Source organism: Megalobrama amblycephala, linkage group LG10, assembly GCF_018812025.1.
Source record: "Megalobrama amblycephala isolate DHTTF-2021 linkage group LG10, ASM1881202v1, whole genome shotgun sequence".
Classification (NCBI taxonomy): Eukaryota; Metazoa; Chordata; class Actinopteri; order Cypriniformes; family Xenocyprididae; genus Megalobrama; species Megalobrama amblycephala.
The window spans coordinates 20,649,216-20,674,038 of NC_063053.1; the positions used below are offsets into that span (position 1 = coordinate 20,649,216).

General features: G+C 35.9%; 1 protein-coding gene across 2 annotated transcripts; it reads right to left on the minus strand.

Moving 5' to 3' along the window:
- Window positions 1–4: 4 nt before the first annotated feature.
- wdr35 (WD repeat domain 35) lies at window positions 5–24,519 on the minus strand. Of its 2 annotated transcripts, XM_048205328.1 has the most exons (29): window positions 24,262–24,519; window positions 23,955–24,072; window positions 23,727–23,798; window positions 23,533–23,625; window positions 23,023–23,151; window positions 22,715–22,848; window positions 21,861–22,026; window positions 21,554–21,702; window positions 20,926–21,051; window positions 20,662–20,847; window positions 20,487–20,519; window positions 20,088–20,144; window positions 19,922–19,982; window positions 17,981–18,125; window positions 16,128–16,197; window positions 15,755–15,808; window positions 15,564–15,673; window positions 15,214–15,430; window positions 13,702–13,782; window positions 13,316–13,452; window positions 11,039–11,242; window positions 9,982–10,128; window positions 9,379–9,511; window positions 9,150–9,260; window positions 8,125–8,289; window positions 7,483–7,623; window positions 6,073–6,229; window positions 4,805–5,045; window positions 5–608 (listed from the first exon to the last, which is right to left on the minus strand). In XM_048205328.1, the coding sequence occupies exons 1-29, from the start codon at window positions 24,283–24,285 to the stop codon at window positions 458–460; spliced, it is 3,612 nt and encodes a 1,203-aa protein (XP_048061285.1). In that variant the 5' UTR covers window positions 24,286–24,519; the 3' UTR covers window positions 5–457. The 2 variants fall into 2 exon arrangements, with proteins under 2 accessions (XP_048061285.1, XP_048061286.1); XM_048205329.1 differs by lacking the exon at window positions 20,088–20,144.
- Window positions 24,520–24,823: the final 304 nt, after the last annotated feature.

Sequence of the window (24,823 nt, forward strand, 5' to 3'; positions counted from 1 at the left end):
CAAGTTTAAAATTGATGCATTTCTGTCATAAATATAGAAAAGTTTATTTTAGATTAACAGGGAAATTGTTGTTCTATTGCTTGATTAATGCTAAAATAATAGGAAATACTCTTTTTTAATTTATGAACTAAAAAATGTCACATATACATGCATACAGTATCATACAGTATCTTTTCAAACAGTTAAAACCCACTCTTACATAAATTGAATTGAATATGATTTACATAAGAATGTTTCACAGGGAAATTTGTGTATAATCTTATTACAAGTGAAAATAATGTATATAAAAGATATATAAAAAGAGATTCAATGTACAAATATATATGTTAATTTGTTTGAACATTCAAATCACATTTGTTTTAAGCTTTCTATCCCTGTGGCTTGTGTCCTTAGGTACATCAAAAAGACTGACATTTGATGGAGCAAAAGCTGAGCTTGGGAGGAAGATAGGAACAACTTATCCCACTGGGGAGTGACAGAGAGGACAAAAGTTGTGTTGTGTGACCTCTTGCTCCAAAGCACAGTGCTTACACACACTGCACATCCAGAACTGGTACTCAGATATCACTCTTCCTGTCACTATACAGGTGGGCAACTTGCCCTCTGGCCTGAGAAGAACATGAGAGAGAGAGAGAGAGAGAGAGAGAGGTTCATTCATCAAGTCAGAATGCATCATCACACATGCTAACCTGTTTTGTGCTGATTAAAGGCCCTTTCACACCAAGAACGATAACTATAAAGATAACTATAAAGATGGCATTAGCATCCACACTAGGGAGCGATGTTCTGTTTATTGTTCTGCAGGTTTGTCCTCTGCTGTTTTAAATTCTTGAGCTCTTTAAAGCAGGATGGATTCTAATTGGCTTTCAATACTTTTATCGTTCATCAGCTTGAAAAAACAGTGATTCCAACAATATCTTTCCTCTTTGTCGTTATCGTAATAGTTGTGGTGTGGACTCTGCTTTTCTTTTATATTTAGAATGATTTTTAGAACTATATTTATAGGTACTTTATAGGTATTATTATTAGTTATCGTTCTTGGTGTGAACAAGCTTTTTTTTTACTCATATTCTCATCACATTAGGCCGAAATAGGCCGAAACAGAAAAACTTTGCGAGCATAAACAAATGTAATGCATTGAATTAATTAATGGAATAATTTTTCCCTGTAGATGTGTGTGTGTGTGTGTGTGTGTGTGTGTGTGTGTGTGTGTGTGTGTGTGTGTGTGTGTGTGTGTATTCGTCACTTCAGGGCTTTGCAAAGAAAGAATACTAAAGGACAGCTTCACTGAGGAAAAAGACTAAAGTTTGGAGTCAGTAAGATTTTTATTTTATTTTATTTTATTTATTTATTTTTTTAAAGAATGCAATAAATCATCAAAAGTGAAAGTAAAGACTTTTACGTTGGTACAAATCTATTTTAAGCTCTTCTGAACTTTGTATTCATCAAAAAAAAACTGAAAAATGTTCAGTACCCACAAAAATATTTTTATAAGATTTATTTTGATACTACGGAAGAGGATTAGGGCCAAGCAATAATAAAAAAATAAAACCATCTCGAGATTAAAGTTGTTAAATTTCGAGAAAATACTCGTTAAATTTCGAGAAAAAAGTCGAGATAAAATGTTGAGAATACAGGGAGTGCAGAATTATTAGGCAAGTTGATTTTCTGATCATATTTTTTTCCCAAGCACATTTTACCAATTCCAATCCACATCAATCTTAATAACTACTATTAATATTGTTTTTAATCATTTATAAGTGATATATAATTGTTCATGAAGGCTGGAAATGAAAAATGCCTTATATTCAGGTGTGCAGAATTATTAGGCAAGTTTTCTTTTACAGGCAAAATGAGCCAAAAAAGAGATTTAACTCAGACTGAAAAGTCAAAAATTATTAAATACTCATGAGAAGGACGCAATACTAATGCAATACTAGAAATTGCAAAGTTAAAGCATGACCAAGGGACAGCAAAATGCTCATTGGGTCAGCGGGGTCAGACAACAACAGGTGGAAAAGAAAAGACACATGTTAACTGCAAAATAATTAAGAATTAAGGTGAAGAATTAAGTGTGAAACCATCAGGAACCCTTTAGTCTCCAGCGCCACCATTTTCCAGAGCTGCAACCTACCTGGAGTCTCCAGAAGTGCAAGGTGTTAGGATCTCAGAGACTTAGGTTAGCTAAAGAATCCTAAAAAATGACCTGCACTTGATAAGAATCACAAGCTGAAGTGTTATAAAATACATGAAGACTGGGTTTTAATAGGGCTTATAGACAGACAGCTTGAGAGTGACTCCTGATGGACCAGCACCACATCCTCTTGTACCACTGTTTGAAGAATTTATCCAGAATCTGGCAGTAAGGTGTTTGAGTTCACTTTTAGTCCATCTCTTATCCTGAAATGTCTGTCTTGCAGAGATGGACTAAAAATGATCTTCCAAAACTTACTGCCAGATTCTGGAAGATAAATTCTTCAAACAGTGGTACAAGAGGATGTGGTGCTGGTCCTTCAGGAGTCACTCTCAAGCTGTCTGTTTATAAGGCCTATAAAAACCCAGTCTTCATGTATTTTATAACACTTCAGCTTGTGATTCTTATCAAGTGCGGGTCATTTTTTAGGATTCTTTAGCTAACCTAAGTCTCTGAGATCCTGAGACCTTGCACTTCTGGAGACTCCAGGTAGGTTGCAGCTCTGGAAAATGGTGGCGCTGGAGACTAAAGGGTTCCTGATGGTTTCACACTTAATTCTTCACCTTAATTCTTAATTATTTTGCTGTTAACGTGTCTTTTCTTTTCCAGCTGTTTTTGTATGACCCCGCTGACCCAATGAGCATTTTGCTGTCCCTTGGTCATGCTTTAACTTTGCAATTTCTAGTATTGCATTAGTATTGCGTCCTTCTCATGAGTATTTAATAATTTTTGACTTTTCAGTCTGAGTTAAATCTCTTTTTTGGCTCATTTTGCCTGTAAAAGAAAACTTGCCTAATAATTCTGCACACCTGAATATAAGGCATTTTCATTTCCAGCCTTCATGAACAATTATATATCACTTATAAATGATTAAAAACAATATTAATAGTAGTTATTAAGATTGATGTGGATTGGAATTGGTAAAATGTGCTTGGGAAAAAAATATGATCAGAAAATCAACTTGCCTAATAATTCTGCACTCCCTGTAAACTCGTTAAATTACGAGAAAAAACTTGTTAAATTTCGAGAAAAAAGTCGAGATAAATGTTGAGAATAAAGTCGTTAAATTACGAGAAAAAAATCGTTAAATTTCGAGAAAAAAACTCGTTAAATTTTGAGAAAAAAGTCGATAAAATGTTGAGAATAAAGTCGTTAAATTATGAGAAAAAAATCGTTAAATTTCGAGAACAAATTTGTTAAATTATGAGAAAAAAGTTGTTAAATTTCGAGAAAAAAGTCGAGATAAAATGTTGAGAATAAAGTCATTAAATTATGAGAAAAATCTGTTAAATTACGAGAACAAATTCGTTAAATTACGAATTTGTTCTCATAATTTAACAACTTTTTTCTCGTAATTTAATGACTTTATTTTCATAATTTAATGACTTTATTCTCAACATTTTATCTCAACTTTTTTCTCGAAATTTAACGACATTTTTCTCATAATTTAAGGAATTTGTTCTCGTAATTTAATGACTTTATTCTCAACATTTTATCTCGACTTTTTTCTCAAAATTTAACGAGTTTTTTCTCGTAATTTAATGAGTTTATTCTCAACATTTTATTTCGACTTTTTTCTCGAAATTTAACGACATTTTTCTCATAATTTAAGGAATTTGTTCTCGAAATGTTACAAGTTTTTTCTCGTAATTTAACGAGTTTATTCTCAACATTTTATTTAGACTTTTTTCTCGAAATTTAACAACATTTTTCTCATAATTTAAGGAATTTGTTCTCGAAATTTTACAAGTTTTTTCTCGTAATTTAACGAGTTTATTCTCAACATTTTATCTTGACTTTTTTCTCGAAATTTTACGAGTTTTTTCTCGTAATTTAATGAGTTTATTCTCAACATTTTATTTCGACTTTTTTCTCGAAATTTAACGACATTTTTCTCATAATTTAATGAGTTTTTTCTCGAAATTTAACAACTTTAATCTTGAGATGGTTTTATTTTTTTATTATTGCTTGGCCCTAATCCTCTTCCGTATGATACCAACACTGATGATAATAAGAAATGTTTCTTGAGCACCAAATCAGCACATTAGAATGATTTCTGAAGGATCATGTGACACTGAAGACTGAAGTAATGATGCTAAAAATTCAGCTTTGCATCACAGGAATAAATTACATTTTAAAATATATTCAAATAGAAAACAGATTTTTTTCATTGCAATAATATTTCAAAATATTACTGTTTTTACTGTATTTTTAATCAAATAAATGCAGCCTTCATGAGCATAAGAGACTTATTCAAAAACATGAAACAAAAATCTTACTGACTCCAAACTGACTTTTGAATGGTAGTGTACATTTACTAACATTCCCACTGTTTTACTACAGTTTACAGGGAGAACTGTGCTGATGTAATAATCTGAATGGTCTGGAAATTTCCAGTTGCCCGGCACACCGCAGCGATACAAGCCTAAGTCATACACGCTGACCCTTACACCACTATCTCACACTATTTTACACTTGCGTCACTGTGACCTCACAGCTCCATCTACAAGCCATAACAAAGGATCCGCCTCAATTATCGTTTAAACGGGGCCTGAGTTTCCAGCGGTTGTACGCTCAGTGAGGTTATATAGCACATCTGGCCTGCCTTACCCATCAGTAAGACTGTCTCGCTGGCTTTGCCGGGTGTCTCGGGGGCTGTGTTTAGTGAAGATCTCCAGGGCCAGGTCTTCATAAAGCTGCCTCTGATCTGGAGTCAGTGTTTCCAGAGATTCCAGCTTAATAAAGGCACGTGAACACGTACCAAATGCACAATTAGCAGATGAGCAGATGGCTAGCAGAGAGTAAATCTCCACAGCAGGGATAATATCCTCATAATCACGGAGATGGAGAGCTAGAAATGAAGAATAAAGTAATTATTGAATTGCTGTACACTTGAAGAACAGAAGATTTTAATAAGACATGTCACGGCCACCACCATCTAAAGCTCACTAAAAGGAAAATAATTGAATTTTGAATTGAATTTTTATTAAGTCACAAAATGAATACATATTTTTTATACTGTATAATGCTATGATGCCTAAATGCACTTTTCACAATTCGCTTTTAGTGCTTTATTTTTTATTTACTTAGGCAAAATTGTATATAATTTTAAAATTGGCCATTTATTGGTTCTCTGTCATAACATAAAAAGAATTATCAGCTTAATATTTATTATCAGAATTGTAATATCAGTGCAACTCTAACTAAGCATTTTTCATATATAATTTTAAAGACTTTAATAGAAGTATGCATTGAAAGCACAGCTGAAAGACAAAACCATGAATCCACACACATACAAATGCACACCTCTTTTCCAGGTGGTCCTGGATATGATGTAATCTGTGGTTTACACATTTTGTCTAGACTTTCATGTAAGCAAACATCTTTTGCAAGAGTGTATGTGTGGATTGAACGCTGTAAAGACTTCACTTTGAGTTTGTTTTCTCTGTTCAGGAGAGCGATTTAACACTTTATGCGCACAGACAAGGCCAGACATACCATGCATGCATTCACACACACACACACAGATTTACAATCCTCAGAATATTTATATGGACATCATTACTGTGGTCTGATACAAACAGAGGAAATGTGTAGGAGGTGAATTTGTTCATATACAGTACATAGGACTCTGTTTCACAGCTATTTGTTTGCTATTAGTTGTTAACTCGTTATTGCGGTGCAAATGTTTGCCTCTCAAATTGTGCCCTATTTAAGGGTATAGGGATCAATTTTGGACACAGCCCTAGTGTTTTAAAGACAGTGAACATTAGGTTACCAGTCGACAAACCTAAACAGATTGAGCTCCAAAGCCACTAAATAATGTAAACATTAAGTGTGCACAGGCTATCACAACTCATTGGGTTTTTATGTGTCACCTGTCCTCATGGCGGCGTCCACCTTGCCGTCGTACAGCTGTCTCTGCGCAAGCAGGAAGAAATGATAGGCCTCTGCCCCACGCCAGGCGTCATCCAGGATACGGCTGTCTGAAGACGTCTCATCTTCCTCTAACAGCCCTGCTAATGCACTGGTGGCCTGAAATAAATCACACACACAAATTACCCACCACTAGGCTGTAAATGAGCCCTTCATCACAACTGATTTCCTGCCCCTCTGATGCTGTCGGACTCTGAGTCAGGCTGCAGCTGCAGACCACGGCACTGAAAGTAACTTAACAACTACCACAGCTTTAGAAAATAGAAAAATCACAAATGATAATAAACATGTAGTAGGTTAGCCCGTTACATCTAAACTACATTTAAATCCCTTTAAAGGTGCCATCGAACTTTTTTTTACAAGATGTAATATAAGTCTAAGGTGTCCCCTGAATGTGTCTGTGAAGTTGCAACTCAAAATACCCCATAGATTTTTTTTAAATAATTTTTTTAATTGCCTATTTTGGGGCATAATTAGAAATGCGCCGATTCAGGGCTGCTGCCCCTTTAATTGCTCGCGCTCTCCGCCCCCTAGAGCTCTCAAATCTATCATTGCATAAACAAAGTTCACACAGCTAATATAACCCTCAAAATGGATCTTCACAAAGTGTTTGTCATGCAGCATGTCTAATCGCGTAAGTATGGTATTTATTTGGATGTTTACATTTGATTCTGTACGAGTTTGAGGCTGTGCTCCGTGGCTAACGGCTAATGCTACACTGTTGGAGAGATTTATAAAGAATGAAGTTGTGTTTATGCATTATACAGACTGCAAGTGTTTAAAAATGAATACAGTAAGAATACAGTAAGAAACGATGGTAACTTTAACCACATTTAACAGTACATTAGCAACATGCTAACGAAACATTTAGAAAGACAATTTACAAATATCACTAAAAATATCATGGATCATGTCAGTTATTATAGCTCCATCTGCCATTTTTCGCTATTGTCCTTGCTTGCTTACCTAGTCTGATGATTCGGTTGTGCACATCCATACGTTAATACTGGCTGCCCTTGTGCAATGCCTTTCATAATGTTGGGAACATGGGCTGGCATATGCAAATATTGGGGGCGTAGACCCCGACTGTTACGTAACAGTCGGTGTTATGTTGAGATTCGCCTGTTCTTCGGAGGTCTTTTAAACAAATGAGATTTATATAAAAAGGAGGAAACAATGGAGTTTGAAACTCAGTGTATGTCTTTTCCATGTACTGAACTCTTGTTGTACAACTATGCAGAGGTAAATTCAATTTTCAATTCGATGGCACCTTTAAGCCCTTTAAATCTAAACTACATCCAGCAAGCAGAGCTTTTGGAAAGAGAAAACAGGAGTTTACAATGTAAAAATACCTCTGATTTCTTGCCCTTGGTTTTGCTTTGCTGTGAGGTTTTGATCTGGGTGTGGAAGTCTTCCACCAGCAAGGCGGCGAGCACATACAGCTTCTTCACTCGCAATGGTCTCGTTCTCTTTTTTGCCTCATCTTCAGCGATCTAAGGTGAAACAAAAGGGTTTTTCACACTTGAAATAGTGAACCCTGGGTCATTCTAAACTCCAGGTAAATGAAATCCTGGGTTATCATGCTTCAAGTTCACACTGCTCATAATTTACCTGGGGTTAACAATTAATCCTGGGTATTCATAAGCTGATGTTTCACATTGTACATTCCGAAACCCTGGGTTAACGTTCTTATTTGCATATTTGCGGTGTCTGTCATTGATTGGATAAACGCAACACGCGACCTGTTTACATAGCTTTAGCATTGCACATCCTCGTATTGCCGTATTTCAATTTTTGGATGAACTATCCCTTTAATAGTGCTAAGAATTAAACAGAGTGTTACTGACAGACTGGGAAGAGAGGTGCTGCTACAATGTAAAATAACTGATTTTTTTTTTTCTTTCCACTTTAAATTACTGTCATCACTGGTTTCAAAACCTGAGGATCCCCAAAGACATTTTTTTTCTTACATGAGCTGATAGATACAGACGTACCTTAAACATGAGTTTGGCAGCATCCAGAAAGTGATGGGCTTTTCTGTAGAGCTCTACAGCCTCTAGAGTTTTGTTTTTCTCCAGCAGATGTGAGGCGTATTTTGACAGAAGAGGTCCAATTTCCTTCATACTGTGGTTTTTGGCAAGTTCCACAGCTTTGTTCCACTGAAAAATGCATACAATTGCTCATTTGTTTTTATCAAATATCTAAACATTCATCACAGACAGGTTTCATGAGCAAATGAGTGTGATGACAAAACAGCTGCAACTGGATCTTTCAGCAGAACTGATGATGAGCACTGTGATCTCTCTGAACCTCTCATTTAATCTAATGACAGAAGTATCATTATCTCTCAAGAAAAGGCAGTGAGTCAGAATGTATTCAGTGAAGAGAGGAAGAAAAAGATGTCTTTTGAGAAATGCATATTGAATAGTGCTGTCAAATTTTTTTAATACAGATAACATTTATATTCAATTCAAAATTATAATTTAATTCTTTTCTGTGTGATTTCTAAAGGTTAATTGTAACTGTTGCAAGAGAAAATACCTTATTTAAAAGATAATTTATTTATATATGAAATTTAGAGATGTTTATCAACTATAAAGTTCTATGCAGACTTTGTACAATGGAATTCAAGTATTAAATATCAAGTGAATACAAGCGTGAATGAGAAGACCATCTGCAAAAACCTCTTAGATAAATATGCATGAATAAATCCATAAAAGTGTTCAGAAACTTACAATATTGTTTAATATTATTTAATTATTTTGAGTTTAGTGTGAGAAATATATAGTATGTTTTTTATGCAAATGAGAAATCTTTGTTTTTTTTTCTTTAAAAAGGATCCAAATACATTAACTACATTAGATTAATCAGAAATATAATTTAATCAATTGACATCCCTAATATACTGTAATATCAATATAATTAATGCAATTAATATAATATTAATATAATATCATTCATAACATATCAAAACCATACGACAAGCTAAAGTTGTGTAGGTTTGTGTATGAACTCTCACCTGGTTTAGATGCACACAGGCATCCACAGCTGCTTTGGGCTGGTTACATTTCAGAAATGCACTGACGGCCTGCTCACACATTCCCACGGTAACAAACATCTGACCAATGTCCTACACACACAAACGAACAATGAAGCACAGTTCAAGCCATTTTAAGATAATCTGAACCAAACATTGCTGAAAACATAAAAAAGAGGGACAGAAAGAGAGAAAAAAGGAGAGCACCCACTGGTAGCAGTTTATGGTTTTCTGGTAGAGAGTTTGCAAGTCTCTCCAGACCATCATAATCCTCCAACATATAATAACATTCAGCCAGACGCTCCTGATTACGACCCTGCAGGTAATACTGGACTGCATTCAACCTGTGGAACAAACATACGTCAAGTCTCTGTGTCAACAATCAAATGAAACACCATTTAACAGTAAGTACACAACCAGTCTGACAAAATTTGGACACACTTAAATGTTTCATATCTTTAAAACATTTTGATTTACTGGCTTACTGTATGCGTAACCTGACCATGAAATCAAAATTCACAATTGTTGTTTTTTATGCAGTATTCATTATAAGTGATTTATCTGTGCACATCATTATTTTTTTTAAATGCATCTTTACTCAATATAACTTCCCCTCCCTCTTGCAGCAACATCTCTTCTCTGATGACGTGTTTGCCATCACAATAGAGAAGAAAAGACTATTGCAAATATAAATGAGAGTATGACACTGAAACATATATTGTACAACAGACATTCAGCTGCATGGCTTTGCCTGGACAAACACACAAAGCACATACATATACATAAACTCATATGCACATCTGAAAACACCTACCATTTCTGTCTGTCTGCAAAGTAGTCTCCAATGGCGTTGTAGGCCTGCTCCAGAAGAGAATCATCCGAGTCACCTGATCCTGTCTTCAGCAACTGCAGAACCCTGAACCAATCACCGAGCTTTATACGCAAACTGATCGCCAAATCCCTAAAGAGATCAGAGGGGGAAAAAAGAAAGATGAACATTCAAAAATAATTGATTTTTGTTGCTTTTTCAATTTAGTTAATTAAAATGTTGACCATAACCACATAAACAAAAATCCAGAGCAGAAGCAACAGAGACACATTTGGAAATTAATCTGAGTGTTTGTTTTTTTAATCTAAAACTCATCCATCTTTGTAGCTTATTTAATTTAGTACTCCATTAAATTAAGATATGGTCATTTCTTGTTGTATGCCAGGAAAAAATACAAATGGCTATTGTTTGGTAAAAAGCCAAAAATCGTAAAAAAGGATGTAATGTGTAATGTAGAAATATAAGTTAGTAACATTTGTAATGCAGTGTTCAAACAGAGACTTCATCAACAAAGCATAAGTAGTGCACACTGTATATGTTGCATGGTAGTACATGTGAGTTTGAATCCTGCCCAGTAAAACATTTCATATTTGTTAGAATTATTTCTGTACTATATTAGTATGTTACTTTATATTAGTTTTTCTAATAGTTTTACTTTACAATAACAACTAAATATTTTGATAACAACTGTATATGGTTTGTATAACAACATTTTTAACAAAATTTGTATAACAAAAATTAACAAAAGTTTTTCTCAATTGAATTAAATTCATGGTAGCACTTTATTTTACAGTCCTGTTCCACATGTACATACTATGTACTTATTATACCAATCACAATAACTGGGTTATAACTAGGTACTAACCCTAAACCTAACCTTAACCCATGTAGTTACCTTATATTACCAGTACATTCTTGGGTAAGTACACTATTCTACAGTACGTGTACTTACAATGTGCATCACTATTTTTGGAGTGAAGCACACTTGTCCACAGAGATTCCTCACAGCACAAAGACTTAATTTATCATCTCTTGTGTGTACCTGCGGTCCATGTCCAGGTACATCCTCTCTGCCTCCTCAAACCTGCTGAAGTAAGCAGCTACCTCGGCCTGTTTCATGGCTTCACTCTGCAGGTTGCTCAGTCTCTTCACAAATTCAATGCCCTGGTAGTCCCTACAGCGCACAAACGCCTGTTCAGCCATCTTCAAATCCAGCTTCTGCAGTGCCGCTTCTGCCAACAGACGCCTGGAAGTGCACACATACATACAACTGACTGAATTTTCAACTGTCAAGTACAGAAGGTCTGAAATTTTACACTGAAGACCTCAAATCCCCATATTTCCAGAGTCTGACACATTAGCTCTGATGAAATTATTAATTTAAAGTATATTTGTACAGTATTTGATCTCAAGAAAGATTTCTCACACTTAAAATTGCAAGCATAAACAGCATCAAAATGTGGACAAAATGATGACACTGATAATCTTTCAGCTGCATATAGCTAGATCTATTTCACTGAAGACACTTTAGACTGACAGTTTTAAAGAGTCACAGAAAGTGGACAAAGAGGGTGAAGCGAGTCTCTCTGAGATCTTTTATGTACTCATGGAAAGCTAAGAAAACCTTTGACCTCTGACACATTGGCATGTTAAGGATGAGCAAAATCAAACAACAGAGCTTCTGAGCTCACACACTTGCATCCAAGCAAACACACACAGACTGAAAAAGAGAGCTGATAGATGGCTCTTGCTTTCTTGACACTATATTCCTATAGGATTCCTTCTCCAGTTCCTGTCTGGCAGTATTAACAGCAACTTTCCTCACTTTAATGTACTAAATGTACTGCCCGGTGTTAATGTACTGCCTATATTTCGCCCAAAAATCAAAGAAAAAAAAATATTTTCAAATGGGGATTGTCATTTTTATTTAAATCTGTATAAATTAAAGGCAGCACAGCAAATACTGATATACAAATACTTAAATAAAATGATATATAAATTCTTGGGTAAAACTTTATTTTGATAGTCCACATTAGATATTCGAAATACAAGTAACTTTGCAAGTACTGTACGTCAACTACAAGTCATTAGAGTATTAGTAGACTGTCTGCTTAATATCTGCAGACACTTTATTTTGATGGCCACCCAACAGACATTCTACTGACTATAAGTAACTTTGCAAGTACATGTAGTTGCAAAGTTACTTGTAGTTAGTACAATGTCTAAAGTAGACTATCGAAATAAAGTGTAACCAATTCTTAAATTCTGAATATAGGAGATTCTAAATATGAGATAAATTCTAAATATAAAGAGTATTTGCAAAATATAATAACGCTAAATATTCTAGAGTATGGGGTCAAATGTGATCTGAACTCTTGACAGATTTCCAGATTCACTTATAAATGATTCTCTGTTCATGATCAGTTCATTTTCAGCCACTAAGCTCCGGGAAGGTTCAGTCCAAAGATCCAGTAAGCAAATTCATTCAAACAATCAGTCCAAAACAGCGCTAATGTACAAAAAACCAGACTGATTACATCAGAGATGGCAGAGAGAATAGAGACTCACTTTGTGTTTTCAGTGAATTATTCATTCCACTGTGTGTCCTGTCAATAATGTATGTTAGATGAAGGTACAGTGCTTTGAAGCACTGGTAAAGAACATTAAACATAAGCTAACATGACACTAGGGTTTGCCTACCCATTTCTGTAGCAAGAATCCAATCTGAAATTCCTCCTTGTGCTGTGAGAACTGACAGAGCCACTAAAACTCCAGAGGGCTCCTAAATCAATAGAGCTGCTCCAAAACTTTATGGTTTTGGGGGTAACATCTCTCTCTTTCTCAACTCTGTCTTAGATGTTTTTTTGTTTTTTAATTGAACCATAAATAACTGCACGCAAAAGTGCCTTTTTATATTACAGTTTATGTTATTTCATTTTTAACAGATTTCCTTCTCAATGGTCAGGCAGATACACTAGGAAAACGCTCTCCAGAACTTTGCTGCCTTATTGGTTTTGTCTTGTTCTGCCAGTGCCAGGATCATCATTCAGATCATAAAACTGTACTTCACACTTCATTCAGACTATAAAACTGGAGCCCATACTTTCCACTTCCAGGACACAAACACGACTCAACTCTCTAAAATGTATAACAAACACACTCACTCACAAATAAACAAACCCACACAGCATGTTTTAGCACACTCTTCCGTACTACCCAACTATGCTTTTATTAACGTATTCCTCTTTGTGTGTGCAGGTTTGCTTGAATAAATAACCAAACTGCCCCATTTATTGCGTGGAATGTGTGTGTCTCTCACCAGAGGCGCGGATGGGGATTGTCCTCAATAAACTGAGAAGCATCTTCAATTCCAACTTTCTCAATCAGCGCCCTGCTGTCCCTCAGTGAGCGGATCTCAAAGTTCATTAAATAATCTTTATTTGGAACCTCTGGATTCTAAAAAATAAAATTATATTCACGGTTCACACAACTTTAGACAAATTAAGAGGATTTATTTAAAAAAAAAAAACATTTTATAGAGATTATCTATACTTATTTTAAAAAGAAATATGTTAGAGCAAATATTCAAAATAACATTTTCCATTTTTTTGTCCTGGAAATCTCAATTTTAAAAATTCACAGATATTCACAGGTTGAAATAAATTCATAATCAACACAACAAATTAAACACAAATTCCAACCAACCTTCATAATCTCATCCAAAAGAACAGATTTGATCTCCAGATCTTCAAAGTGGCAGATGAAGCCAGATGTTTGAATTGGTTCCTGTAATCAAAACACAACACAAATATGAGCTGAATACTAACACTAGTACTGTAAATTTAAAAAAAACTGAAGAAACAGACTGATTATTTATGAGAATACACTTATAATATTAGTGTGAATATTGTGTATAATGTTTGAATGGAACCAGTAAACCACATTTCCTGCTTTTTTTTTGTGGAAGAAAAATGATCTCTGCAGTGGGTGGTCTGATCTACAGGCCATGTGCGCTGTGATTTACTGAGACTGGTGTGTGTCTGTTTCTGTATATATGGTTTACAAGTGTGTATCATGACATGGGTATTACAATTTCCTGTGTCCTCATAAACCAAATGGCTTAAAAAACAACAACTAAACAGTGTGTTTTTGAAATTCAAAAAAAAAAAAAAAAAAAAAAAAAACGCCAAAGGTTTTCTGTGATGGGTAGGTTTAAGGGGCTCGCACACCGGACGCGAAGCTCAGCGCCGCGCCACGTCTTTAAAATTCGAACGCATTGTTTTCTATGAGTGTACGCACACCGGCGGCGACATTCGGCGCCTGTCTGCAGCGCCCAGAAAACAATAGAAAACAATGCGTTCGAATTTTAAGACGTGTCGCGGCGCTGAGCTTCGCGTCCGGTGTGTGAGCCCCTTTAGGGGTAGGGTTAGAGTAAGGGGATAGAATATACAGTTTGTATAGTATTTACAAATTTTCCATTTATGTGTTTATTTCAGTGAACCTATTTTCTCATGCCACAATAATCATTTACCTCATATAACTCATTTCTCTATTGTGCTGCGTCCCAATTCGCCTACTTATACTATGCCCTAAAAGTATGTACTGTTTTTGTGAAGAAAAAGTACATACTTTTGAGTGTGTAGCAGGAGAGCATGGAAGCTTTTGGGACATACTACTGTTATAATTACGTCTTTAACGGATGCTATGTCGCTTAGTTTCAGAGAGAAATATAGTCACACGTTGATCTGCCAGTCATGGGTCTTTCACGTGGAGAACTCTCCTCATGTTTGCATAATGATGCATTTAAAAGTTAATGACCAAACGCATCATTATAAAAGTTCACAATGCTGTTGAAGATGAAATATAATGTGGATAACATTTAATATATTTTCATCAGGTTAGATACTGATTATTAATCACTCAAACCCTTTTATCTTAACCGCTCTGCTTAACCATCAGTCTAGCACATCTGTCATGTTTGTAGTTTTTTACAACATTTTATTCGTGATTGTAGTTCTACAAACAGCGCAATGGGGTGAGCAGCGCAACAGCGCAAAGAGTGTGCACGGATCTGCACTTCGGATTCTAACCGGAAAAAATGGGGGTATCTTTGGAATACTCATTTCAACATACTACGATTTGGGACAGACTAATTCTAATTTTGAATACTATTTAGGATGGATAGATGTGAATTGGGACGCAGCGTCTATGTCTCACCTCAGGGTCCAGGTTTCTGAAGACATACATTCTTGTTTTCTCCATCATGGAGAACAGATCTGGGTTATCATTAGCCCATTTCATATCCCAGACATCCTTGCGCTCGAATTTAGATGGGTCTCCGGCTGTGGACACACCCTCTGCGTCCCCTGGCGAAGCCCGTGTCTCCACATCCAAAAACGTCAACACGCCCGTAATGTCAATTATAGCCAGTCGGCTGGAAACATAAAATACAAGCAAGTTAAAACAAAAAGGAGTGATTAGTCAAAAAATGATGGTGCTGATATGGTCTACAGTTACAATGGGATAGGAAGAGAGAGGAAAAAAGAAAAGACAGGGAGAAATCAGACCTGGAGTTACAATTCAGGGACAGCTGATATGATCTGGATGTGAGAGCATATTTCTGCAGGAGGTTGATATTGGGCAGGCTGTATCTCTGTAAGATACCAGACTCACGACCCTAAAGGCATCACAACCGTATGTCAATCACACAGAAGCTTTGGGTTGAGAAAGCATGTGTTCTTGTGCAAATTAGATTTACCACTAGAAGCATCTTGTCTGATGCTGTGATGCAGCAGATCGGATCTCTGGTGGCCTGAAACAAACGAAACAAACATGTCTCACTCTCATGACCCTTTCTCAGGGCCGTTGCTTGAATGTATTGGGCTAGGATGATATTAAAAAGGTGGGTTGCAGTCTCCATACATAGTGCAAAGACATATTTTCTGATATCTGCATCCCTTAGAAGAGTTTCTGATACATACAAATGAAGCAGATAAAGAAAATACAACAAAAGTACAAAATAATTCATAAACCGACTGAGCTGAGCAGTGTTATGACACTTTTCCCCACTAATCCTCTCACAAGAGGCTGAGAGAGAGCCACAGGTGAGTGTATGTGATGAGTATACTCACTGTGAAGGCTTTGGCGAAGTTCAGTGTCCCATCTGATGTTCCGCTTGGACTGTCATCGATGTGATAAACCCTAGAGAAGAGAGTCAGCAAGACAGAGTGAAAAGAGACAGTGTGTGGGTGAAGTGGAGCAAGAGAGGTATTGCCTCAGTGTATTTCTATCATGTGGAAGGGAAACAGAACACTGGGTCCACTCCTGGTCTGTGTGGGTCGCAGGATTTCATCACACAACCATGAACGGAACTTTGCTAAACTGCTGCCGTCAGCGAGCATACCCTCACACCGCATCGATAGACAGACAGGCAGACAGGCCTGCCCACAGACTGTACGCATTAATAAGGAACACCGCTTGAGCCGATGAAAGCTTACATATTACACAGATCTGTTTTCTTTTTATTCAGTCAATGAGTCTGAGACATGGGACAAAGCATGTCCTACAACTTTGCTTTTGAAGAAGCTACATTTTCACTTTGAAATTAATCTGAGATTGTTACTTGAACATTCTTATCACAAACATACAATTTTATTAAATTTCTCTTAATTGTATTAAAACTATGACATTGGCACTGTGCCCTCACTTTATACTGACCAGAAAATAAAGGACACATTAAACTGATCAAAAGTGACAGTTAAGCGTTTATAATGTTACAAAAGATTTCTATTTCAAATGCATTCTATTCTTTTGAACTTTTTATTCATCGAAGAATATTGAAAAAATGTACCCACAAAAATATTAAGCAACAGAACTGTTTCAACATTGATAATAATAAGAATTTTTTCTTGAGCACCAAATCAGCATTAGAATTATTTCTGAAGAATCATTGACACTGAAGACTTTAGTAATGATGCTGAAAATTCAGCTTTGCCATCACAGGAATAAATTACATTTTAAAAGATATTCAAATAGGAAGCAGTTACTTAAATGTAAATAATATTTCACAATATTACTGTTTAAATGCAGCCTTGGTGATCATAAGAGACTTCTTTCGAAAACATAAAAAAAAAAAAAATAATAAATAAAAAAGCCTTTTGAACGGTAGTGTATGGGTCAGTGTCATGACATGCATATTTTTGTGTCCAAGTCTATTATTTCCTTATAAAATAATTTGATAAATTCATGACATATCACTTCTATAAAACTTACTTAGTTTGAATTAATTTATAGTACATTTAAGTAATACATATTATTTTATGTTTTGTTATATTACACCTCCAAAATGTCAGGTGGTGCAACTATCCGAACAAATGAACAGACTAAGAAAACTATTTAAAATGGTGTCTTAATAATGAACAATTATAAACTAAATATTATGGCATCATTTTACGTTTGAAACCTTTCACATAAACAAACTTTATAAATATCAGTAGTTTTAAAGCGGTTGAGATAATTGAAAAACTTTTGTCCAGCAAATTGTATATTTTCAAATGTCAGGGTGGCACAACTGCATACATGGCTCTTTTATTATGAATTGACAAGGCAATAACAGTAAACATGATAATGCATCATCCAGAGGACCACACTGATCCTTGTGGCAGAGTAAAAAGGTTTGTAGATCGCTCTCAAATATTGGTATAAACTGCTAATTTCAAGCATGTGTAGGTTGGTATACTTTCCATGTCAGGTGGTTCATCTATAGTATATTCATACAACTATTTGGTTGTACCGCCTGACATAAAAAGTAAAAAAATTAATTTAAGCACATTGAAATGTTATTTAACAACTGAAACTTGTTTAAACACATTGTTCATGACTCAAAAATATGCACTACATCAGTTTTGAAAAGATTTTTTAAAAACACCTTTTTGAAGCTTTATTTGTCAATTTTTTTGTATGACAGGTGACCTTTGACCCTCACCTCTCCCGGCCTTCCTTTCTTGTTTTGGCGACCTGGTTGATCTCAAGAGCAGTGAGCTTCTTAGCCACGCGATACTGCCAAACGTAAAACGCCTCCTTAGATGCGGCAATCACGTGAGTTTTCGTCATAGTGACAAACAGAGGGTCTGTGACAGAAGAAAAGTGAATAAAAACATTTGGGAAAGAACACCTAGAATGCAATTCATTTCACACATTTTAGGGAATGTGGAAGAAAAGAAATTCCTTTAACTGTTACATCATTATAAAAAGAATCAGGTGACAATAGCACATCTACATATCAAATCTGACTGTTGAAGGTTTCTGTGATTTCGGAGGCTGTTGGGGGAAAAAAAAAAAAATAAAATAAAAAAATAACACACAATACTCTATATTTAGATTGGGATTCAGGGACAATGTATATCAATCAGATTTCACCTAAAAATGTGTTTTTCAATGAGTAACTACAGATTCTGTTGTGTACTGCTGTTCAGGCTCTGGAATCTGTCCACAGAGAGATCAGGGTGAACGTCTATCCCTCCCACAGATCTGCTCTCCCAGCCAGGGGAGGAATTTAGCGGAATACCTGCGAGAGTGAGAGGAAAGGAGCCGGGATTCCCACCGCAGCTTTCACACTGTGTAGTGTATGTCAGTGTTATATCATTACAACCTCAAGCCGTCTGCTTGCTTATCATCAAAGCAACAGTTCTGAATTAAATATGTTAAATATACCTCAAACCTAAACCTAAGACCATTTAAAAGTGCCCTAGAATTAAAAATTGAATTTATCTTGGCATAGTTCAGTACATGGAAATGACATACAGTGAGTCTCAAACACCATTGTTTCCTCCTTCTTGTGTAAATCTCATTTGTTTAAAAGACCTCAGAAGAACAGGTGAATCTCAACATAACACCGACTGTTACGTAATAGTCGGGATCATTAATATGTACGCCCCCAATATTTGCATATGCCAGCCCATGTTCAAGGCATTAGACAAGAGCAGCCAGTATTAACGTCTGGATCTGTGCACAGCTGAATCATCAGACTAGGTAAGCAAGCAAGAACAATAGCGAAAAATGGCAGATGGGGCAATAATAACTGACATGATCCATGATATCATGATATTTTTAGTGATATTTGTAAATTGCCTTTCTATATGTTTCGTTAGCATGTTGCTAATGTAAATGTGGTTAAATGTGGTTAAAGTTACAATCGTTTATTACTATATTCACGGAGACAAGACTGTCGTTATTTTCATTTTTAAACACTTGCAGTCTGTATAATTCATAAACAACTTCATTCTTTATAAATCTCTCCAACAGAGTGTAATGTTAGCTTTAGCCACGGAGCACTATCAAACTCATTCAGAATCAAATGTAAACATCCAAATAAATACCATACTTGCGCAATTAGACATGCTGCATGATGAACACTTTGTAAAGATCCATTTTGAGGGTTATATTAGCTGTGTGAACTTTGTTTATGCTGTTTGAGGCAAGCGTGAGCTCTGGGGGAGGGGAGCATGAGATTTAAAAGGGGCCGCGCAGCCTGAATCGGCGCATATTTAATGATGCCCCAAAATAGGCAATTAAAAAATGAATTAAAAAAAAAAAAAATTATTATTATTTTGAGTTGAAACTTCACAGACACATTCAGGGGACACCTTAGACTTATATTACATCTTTTAAAAAGACGTTCTACAGCACCTTTAAGTCACATCTACACATCTCTCTGGAATACTTTCTGATTAGTCAATGTCTGCTAAATCTCTCAAACCACACTGTGTTACAAAATAAAAACATTTTAAAACTGTGCACTTGTATATTTATTTTCTTCAGAGTCCCAATGGTCCGGGACTGGAGTTTATTTTGCAATAATGACCGGATGACTATGCATGATCTCTTATGTATAGAATCAGTGAGTGTGTCATATTGCTTAACTCACCGATGTCAATATATTTGGAGTCCTGTGGTGTTCCAATGGAGTTACACAACACCAAAACATACTGTGGACAGAGGACAGACAGTCATCTCTTAAATCTATGGGTACACTTCGCTAAACAGCATCAAGGAAATATCTGAGAGGCTTCTTTTGCAGATGTTTATAATACCTTTCTTCTGCTAGACCGATCCATTGAGGTGTTTTGATTGGACAGCTCATTAAATGCCTGTGGTAAAGTGGTCACTTAAGAACAGCTTTCTCAAAGTTCAATTTAATGAAATTCTATATTAAAATGTTATGTCTTTCTACTGTGTACTGTTCTCTGTCCTACTGAATGAAACCCTGGTTCAGAGCTGCTATTAGTCGTTGAGTCTTTACTTTACAAAACATCATGATATAGTCACATATGTAAATTTGATCAGGTTTCTCATTGTCTTTGAAAATGGCTACAGTCATGTTGTACTGTTAACTCTCTCCTGACTGTAACTTTCTGCTGTCCATGATCAGAATGCACATGGTATCATTTTCATAGCTTTTTATTTCACTGGAATGTGATAGGTGACTTTACCATAGCTGATCCAGCCTCAGCCTCAGTGTCCTCCTGTTTGTGAAATGATAAAAACATTAAAGCATTTGGTGCAACACAAATCACAGATATGACTAGTTAATGCATTAAATCAAAAATGATTTGATTTAAAACAATATTCTCTGTTGTTAAACTTAAGAGATCGCAGTTTTAGTACCTGTGGATGTGTGTCATCCGCTTTGGTTGCCAAGATGCAATAATCTCCACAGGTGGTGATAGACATTAGACTCTTGACATATTTTACAAACTTCTCATTATTCTTAGTGTCCCAGAACACCACACTGTACTCCAGCCTATCAGGCCGTGTGTATGCATACACAACCGTGTTACAACAGTAACCCCACTATAGAGACAGAGCAGGATATTAGCTCAGAGACACTTTACAAAACTGTCTTATAACCATTATTTACAGCTAAATTACTTTGTAATCTGGCCGAATGTTGGCAAAGTAAATGTAGGAATCTACAGCCAGGCCAATTCGGAGTCCTCCACCTTCCCATGATACAGCAGTCATCTGCTTTCCCGGAACCTTCAGAGTCCGCAAGTGCTAGACACATGGTGACATCAGTTATCAACAGGAACATTAAAAAGTTTGGGATATTTATATATCCCAATACATACATATATATATACACACACACACACACACACACACACACACACACATTTATTCAGCAAGGATGGATCAAACTGATAAAAAGGCAATTATAATTGTTAAAAAAATATTCATTTAAAAATCAATAAATGTTCTTTTGAACTTGCTAGTCATCAAATAATCATGAAAAAAGTTATAACAGTTTCTACAAAAATATTAAGCAGCACAACTGTTGTAACACAGATAGTAATAAGAAATACTAAATGCTAAAAATTCAGCTTTGCCATCACATAAATATAGACATTAGACTTTCTTAAGTCACTTTCAAAAACATTAAAAAAATCTTACCGACCCCAAACTTTTGAACAGTGGTGTATGCATGACAAGATGTATTATATTTGTAGAATTTTCATAACGTATGTCTGTACAATACATGAGTGTGATCTGTACTCACCTCTCCAAATGGAGTGTAGAAGTGAACAACATTTACGTCTTTATCTGCTCCGCTGTTTCTGACTGATCCTGCTATAGCTAGAACACTGCCACAGTGATTCCACTGGATGCTGGCCACATGCCACATACATGTCTCAATGGTCACAGGACCTACACACACAATCAATAATTCAAATTTTCTTTCTCCTTCACATTCATACTCAGAACTGTACTAGAATGGTAGTACAGTTCTGAGTATGAAAGTGAAGGAGAAAGAAAATTGGAATACACAGACAGATAAAGAGTTACTGAAAAATACATAAACTCACTGTCATCACTCTCATGCCGCATCACTTGGCAGTGCCCATTAGTAAAGCAAACAGCCAGGCAGGGGCAGTCTGGCTCCAGATACCCCTCTGTGCCTGGGTACCAGTGGATACCTGCTATACTGAGGGCACCTGTTACATTCGCCAAACAACTCAAGGTCATCTTCATCTGGGCATAGACACACAAACACAAACAGAGAAGAAATCTCTGTTTTTTAGCAGTACTTCTCAAACTGACTGGATAAAAGTAAAAAGCATCCTCAAGACCCACAAATGAAAATTGCTTAAGTAGTTGAATGAAAATACATTTATTTACCAAAGCACTATTCACACTGCACGTAACCTCGGGTTATTATCGTCATTCTAAATCTCACATTTAACCCTAGGTAGAGATATTTTTACCGGGGTTATGACACCCTTCTCTGGAGGGATTATCACCCTGCATTGCTTGTGCAGTGTGAAACAATGCAGTGTTAGAATGTTACAACTACGTGCTTAGCAAAATCACGTGCCTCATATTCACATGCTCTGGTAAGTGTTTGAGGGGAAAAATGTCAAATTGTGACATAACATCAATTGGAGCAAAGAAGAGACTGTTTTATTCTTACCTTTATGGTATTACAGTCGACAAATGTATAATATGAGGATGCATAGTGCTAGAGCAAATGCAAGCACTGGATTCAATCAGAAACGGCAGCTTATGAATACCCTTGTTAACCCTGGGTAAATTATGAGCAGTGTAAAACGTGAAACCAGATAATCCAGGATACAGTTTACCCATGGCTTAGAATGATCCATGGATTAATATTTCAAGTTTGAAAAGCTCTTAAGTGTATTTCCAGGCTGTCAGCACTCACAATGAAGTTTCCCTGGTTGTCGTAAATGTGGATCTCTCCATTGGCCATCCCAAACAGCAAGATCTTACTGTCTGGAGACCAGGCCACATGTGCCAACTGGGTCCCCTTCAGTTCTTTACCCCAGATCCTGTTCCCTGTGAGATCACACAGTTAAAAATCACATAAATAAAATGTTATTGCATGAAAATTTAAAACTATATAATAATAAAACAACAAATATCTACATCTTGATGGCTTTGTTGAAAATAAATAAAAATGAAACTAAAAAATAATAAAAGGTCCATTAGTGAAAGTATATCTGTGCTCACCATCCACCGAGCCCACGATCACAGCACCGTCCTCATACACAATGCAGATCTTCAGACCATCAGCGTTCCAGCTCATGCTTCTCACCACAGATTTATTCCTGTTATTAATCATTTCTTCATACCATGAACCTGTTTGACACACAAAGTCAAAATTAACGGCTGCATATTAATTAGAAAAATGTATCATCATTTACTCACCCTCATCATGTTGTTCGAAAACTGTATGACTTTCATTCTTCTGTGAAACATGCAAGACATTTTGAAGAATATTAAATAATTTTGGTGACCACTGACTTCCATTGTATGAACAACAACAACAAAACATTTACCAAAATATCTTATTTTATGTTCCAGAGAAGAAAGAAAGTCATTCAGGTTTTGAACAACATGAGGGTGAGTAAATAGTGACAAAAGTTTCTTTTTCTTTTTTATATAAACTTTAAGATGCAAGTAAGATACTTTAACAAATATTACAGTACTTTCTTAATGTTTGGTTATAGGACTGTGCACCTTTGTAAAGCATCCAGACAATGATGAGGCCATTCTGGTCACTGGTGGTCAGTTTCTGATACTGTTCATTCCAAGTCACAACCTGCACTGCACCTGTATAACCAAATCAAAGCTCAGAGAATCAGCACACAAAAAAGAGGCTAATACAAAACACACAGACACTGTACAGACATCACATGTCTCCTCTTTCTTACCACTGTGGCCCTCCAGTGTCTGATTCATGGAGAGGTTGCTGGGAGCAGCCAAGCCTTTCAGTTTGGCATCATCTGGAGAAAAATAAACGTAATTTAATAATTAATTATTGGTTGACTGACGCATTTCATTCAAGTATTCAATGTTGAATGTATAGAAATAAACAATTCACAATGTTCTCACATTTTGTCTGTCTATATATAGAAATACTGGTAGTTCCAGGTTCCCACCTGTGTAAGTCTCAAGTTTGAGGACTTTTAAAAGGCCATCCTCTCCTCCACAAGCGATGAAACCCTGATCTTTGTTCCAAGACACACACTTCAAAACCGTATTGTTTGGAATCGCAATCTGAGGACACAACAAACAGCAAAGCCAACAGCCCTGATAAACAGGTCATTTATGCAGAAACAGCTGTCATTATCAGCAAAGAAACGGCTTTTTAAGAAAAATAACTAAAAACTGCTAATAAACCCACGTTTAATCAGAGAATATTCACATAACAATAATAACACTATTCATACAGCATGTCGCGCTTACCTTCTTACTGAGATAAATAAACATCTTTGCTTTAGCTTAGCTTGCTAGCCTGCCACAGCGTTTATGGACTGTTTTTGGATGCTAATTAAGTTTTTTTGGTCCCGATTACTTTGGGTGATTTCAGCGCTGTCTTCATTTAAAGGAACTGTATAATAAATCCGTTCTTCAAGGCATTTGAAATTTCTGTGTATTTTCCAGGCGTGTGCGCTGCTGTAAAACGGTTTGCTTGGTTTCTAGGTAACCAAATCCCGGAAATGGTGTTTGATCATAGCATTCATGGTATGTGTAGTTCTTATAGTAATTCTCTACTCATGGCATTATGGTGCATCGTTTGTGATAATATTATTGTAAATTATTGTCAAATTAATTATAAAATGATTTTAATAGATTCTAAGCGTAGTTATATAATAATAATAATAATATGTTTTATTTATTTAGCGCCTTTCAGGAACCCAAGGACACTTATAATTATTTTTAATTATAATTATTTTTTTAGTTATAATTATTGGTTTTGGAAAACTGACAGTTTGAAAAGCTGACATTTCCTGCAGTCTGACCTCCT

Excerpts from the sequence above, each read along its gene's own strand:
- wdr35 (XM_048205328.1), bottom strand. The coding sequence starts at position 24,285 with ATGTTTATTTATCTCAGTAAGAAG. Across the intron at positions 8,290-9,149 it reads CCTGTGTGCATCTAAACCAG|TGGAACAAAGCTGTGGAACT; the intron begins GTGAGAGTTCAT and ends TGCATTTTTCAG. Across the intron at positions 7,624-8,124 it reads CTGCCAAACTCATGTTTAAG|ATCGCTGAAGATGAGGCAAA; the intron begins GTACGTCTGTAT and ends GTTTCACCTTAG.